General features: G+C 21.3%; 1 protein-coding gene across 1 annotated transcript in view; it reads right to left on the bottom strand.

Moving 5' to 3' along the window:
* LOC138863691 (DNA-directed RNA polymerase subunit beta''-like) overlaps positions 1-2,500 on the bottom strand; it is a 10,407-nt gene that overhangs the window by 7,705 nt on the left and 202 nt on the right. Inside the window, exon 2 of the mRNA XM_070128504.1 lies at positions 708-753. Within this exon, the coding sequence (XP_069984605.1) occupies positions 708-753 (46 nt within the window). The remainder of the gene's footprint in view (positions 1-707; positions 754-2,500) is intronic.

Here is a 2,500-nt window from a genome sequence, read left to right on the forward strand (position 1 = left end):
ACGTAAGTATGAGGTGGTCGGGTCTTCGAGAATTTCGAGAATCAAGGGAAGGGAAAAAGGAGTTGGAATTATACTGTATACATAATTGGGTACTACACGTATTACACACATATATAAGCACATACTTTTGTGTTTGTATATATATATATATATATATATATAGATATAGATATAGATATATATACATATATATATATATATAGATAGATAGATAGATAGATAGATAGATATATATATATATATATATATATATATATATATATATATATATATATATATATATATATATATATATATATATATATATATATATATATATATATATATATATATATATATATATATATATATATATATATATATATATATATATGTATGTATGTATACATGTATTCATACATAAATACATACATATATATATATATATATATATATATACATATATATATATATATTATATATATATATATATATATTATATATATATATATATATATATATATATATATATATATATATATATATATATATATATATGTATATACGTATATATGTATACATGTATACATATATATGTATATATATATATATATATATATATATATATATATATACGTATATATATATATATATATATATATATGTATATATATATATATATATATATATATATATATATATATATATATATATATATATATATATACAGGACCCCCGACAGGGGGAGGGTGTGGGCAGCCGGTGCAACGACCCCTGTAAAAATTACAGTAGTTGCTTATTTATGTTTATAGGGTGTATTTATACTAAGAGGACGTCACAACAGTTAACGTTAACAAGATTAGAAATTAGTTTGGCAGTCTTCTGTCAAACTAGCGATATTTTTTAAATGTGATATTAATAACATATTCTTGATTGCAAGTTCTTGATTGAAAGTTATAACATGCAGTTTATGTTGGCATAAAAGTATAAGGGAAAAATGGGCGTATTCCTGTTTTATGCCCCGAGCTCCTGGTCGCCTGACGGCGGCCCTGTATACATACATATATGTATATATAGAAATATACATATATAGAAATATATGTATATATGTGTGTGTGTGTGTGTGTGTGTGTGTGTGTGTGTACATACATATGTCTATACACACACTCACAAAAGTGTTAATGCAAACATACATGGGCTCAAGCATATATTTCAATGTATATACACATACACACACACACACTGTAAACAAATACACACACGTATTCATATATATATATATATATATATATATATATATATATATATATATATATATATATATATATATATATACATATATGTATATATATGAATATGCATATATATAAATATATATATATATATATATATATATATATATATATATATATATATATATAGATATATATATATATATATATATATATATATATATATATATATATATATATATATATATATATATATATTTATATATATATATATATATATATATATATATATATATATATGTATATAGATATGTATGTATATATATACATATAAATATATATATATATATGTATGTATATATATATATATGTATGTATATATATATATATATATATATATATATATATATATATATGTATGTATATATATACATGTATGTATATACATATATACATATATGCATATATACATACATACATACATACATACATACATACATACATACATACATACATACATACATACATACATATATATAAGTATATATATATATATATATATATATATATATATATATATATATATGTACATATATACATATAAAATAGTTCCACCCAAATACACTTGATTTATACAAAATACACTTGACACGCAAAATAGTTCCACCCAAATGCACTTGACTTATGGGAAATACACTTGACTTATGCGAAACAGTTGAATCTATTTCGCATTAGTCAAGTGCACTTGGATGGAACTATCTCACATGTCACTAGAATTATGCGAAATAGTTCCACCCTGACTTGCCAGTCAGATTCATGTAGCATGTCTTGGCATTTCCTCCTGTCCATACTCGTCCCGTTCATATGGAGGACGACAATGAACCAATAATTCCTTCTTATATAGTATGTCACGTGACTAAGACATCCTACTTTATTGCTGAAATGATCCTATTGATCATAATCATCATCATAATGATAGCAACAGTAATGAAAATAATGGTAACTACAATAACAATAATGATCATAATAACAATGGTGAATATGATAGCAACAACGGTAATAAAAATAATGATGATGAAACATATATGTATATATATATATATATATATATATATATATATATATATATATATATATATATATATATATATATATATATATATACTAAGATTGTGATCATAATTATTATCTTTATAACTATTATTATCATCATCATCATTGTTATTATCATCATCCCCATCATTGTTAGCATTAAAGAAAATCGGAAAGGTAGAGCAAATCTTAGACGC

This window comes from Penaeus vannamei, chromosome 13 (assembly GCF_042767895.1).
Source record: "Penaeus vannamei isolate JL-2024 chromosome 13, ASM4276789v1, whole genome shotgun sequence".
NCBI lineage: Eukaryota > Metazoa > Arthropoda > Malacostraca > Decapoda > Penaeidae > Penaeus > Penaeus vannamei.